This window comes from Cyprinodon variegatus, unplaced genomic scaffold (genome assembly GCF_000732505.1).
Source record: "Cyprinodon variegatus isolate N-32 unplaced genomic scaffold, C_variegatus-1.0 Scaffold1820, whole genome shotgun sequence".
Lineage (NCBI taxonomy): Eukaryota > Metazoa > Chordata > Actinopteri > Cyprinodontiformes > Cyprinodontidae > Cyprinodon > Cyprinodon variegatus.
In genome coordinates this window covers 78444-79618 of record NW_015152273.1, presented here as the reverse complement: position 1 = coordinate 79618, position 1175 = coordinate 78444, and the positions used below count along the sequence as shown (strand labels likewise).

Below are 1175 nucleotides of genomic sequence, written 5' to 3'. Positions count from 1 at the left end.
CCTGTGACCTGCCCATCATCATCTCTGCTGTTTATCTCTGATCACCCTGTGACCTGCCCATCATCATCTCTGCTGTTTATCTCTGATCACCCTGTGACCTGCCCATCATCATCTCTGCTGTTTATCTCTGATCACCCTGTGACCTGCCCATCATCATCTCTGCTTTTTATCACTGACCGCCCTGTGACCTGCCCATCATGTCTGACCATCGTCAGGGTTCATTCCTCCATCTTTGATGGTGGTGAAGTCTTTCTAACATCTTTATTAAATGCTTTAATTAGCGGCCCTGTCAGCTGGTCATAGAACATCCTCTCATTGCTCTGCAGCTGCTCAGTCCTAACAGGCTCGGCTGCTGTCAGCCGCCATGTTGGTTCTGCTCTGCCGCAGTCATAACAAGCTAGCTACCTCCGGGGGGAAGGTGGGCGGCGGGGTTCTGTTGTTCCTCTTCCTTTTATTCCGCCTCTTCCTGCCTTGTCTTCCTCGCCTGGAACGCGCCTTTCTGGGTGATTTCTTCCCTTTACTCGCCAGGGAACCGGACCCATGTCTGTCCGCAGCAGTTTGGACCGAGTCCACCATGGCGGAGCTGACTATGAGCGGCCGCTCCAGAACCTTCTCTGCTCCATCACTGGCTTCTGTTCAATGATGTCGGTCAGATGCTCTCTCCTCAGCACCAACTGCAATATCTATGCCGCTATATGACGTCACCATTTTCATTTAAGGTCAACTTCCGGTCTAGAACCCAACCGAACCGAAAACTAAACACAGACTGTTTCAAAATAAAACGAGAGACAACCCATCAAGAAATCTGTTCTGATCTTTCCCACTCCTCTTATAAATAAATATCTCACATTCAACAAAAAAATAATAAGACAGCATATAAATTACTAAATTTTCCCTCTCCCAGTTAAGAGGAATTTATCTTTAAACATGTTTTCAGAAATTGAATTTATTAAGATCACAACCACATTTCCAGAGCTTTGTGGTTATGCTGCTATAGGCTTAGACTGCTGGAGGACATAGGAACCCCTTTTTTCATCATTCTGCTTGATTCTATCTCTATTCTCCTACTCTGCAATATCTGATAGTTCAATCTCTTATCTCTTGTTTATAGATGCTGGAGATCAGCCTGTTTTTCAGTGTAGTCCTGTTTCTCTGCCTGTGACTAACTGGATGTG

At 46.0% G+C, this 1175-nt stretch overlaps 1 protein-coding gene across 1 annotated transcript in view; it reads right to left on the bottom strand.

Moving 5' to 3' along the window:
* Nucleotides 1–702, bottom strand: part of LOC107104621 (GTP-binding protein 2-like) — a 1725-nt gene extending 1023 nt beyond the window's left edge. Inside the window, exon 1 of the mRNA XM_015404659.1 lies at nucleotides 406–702. Coding sequence (XP_015260145.1) covers nucleotides 406–576 — 171 coding nt within the window. The 5' untranslated portion in view covers nucleotides 577–702. The remainder of the gene's footprint in view (nucleotides 1–405) is intronic.
* Between the last annotated feature and the right edge of the window lie 473 nt (nucleotides 703–1175).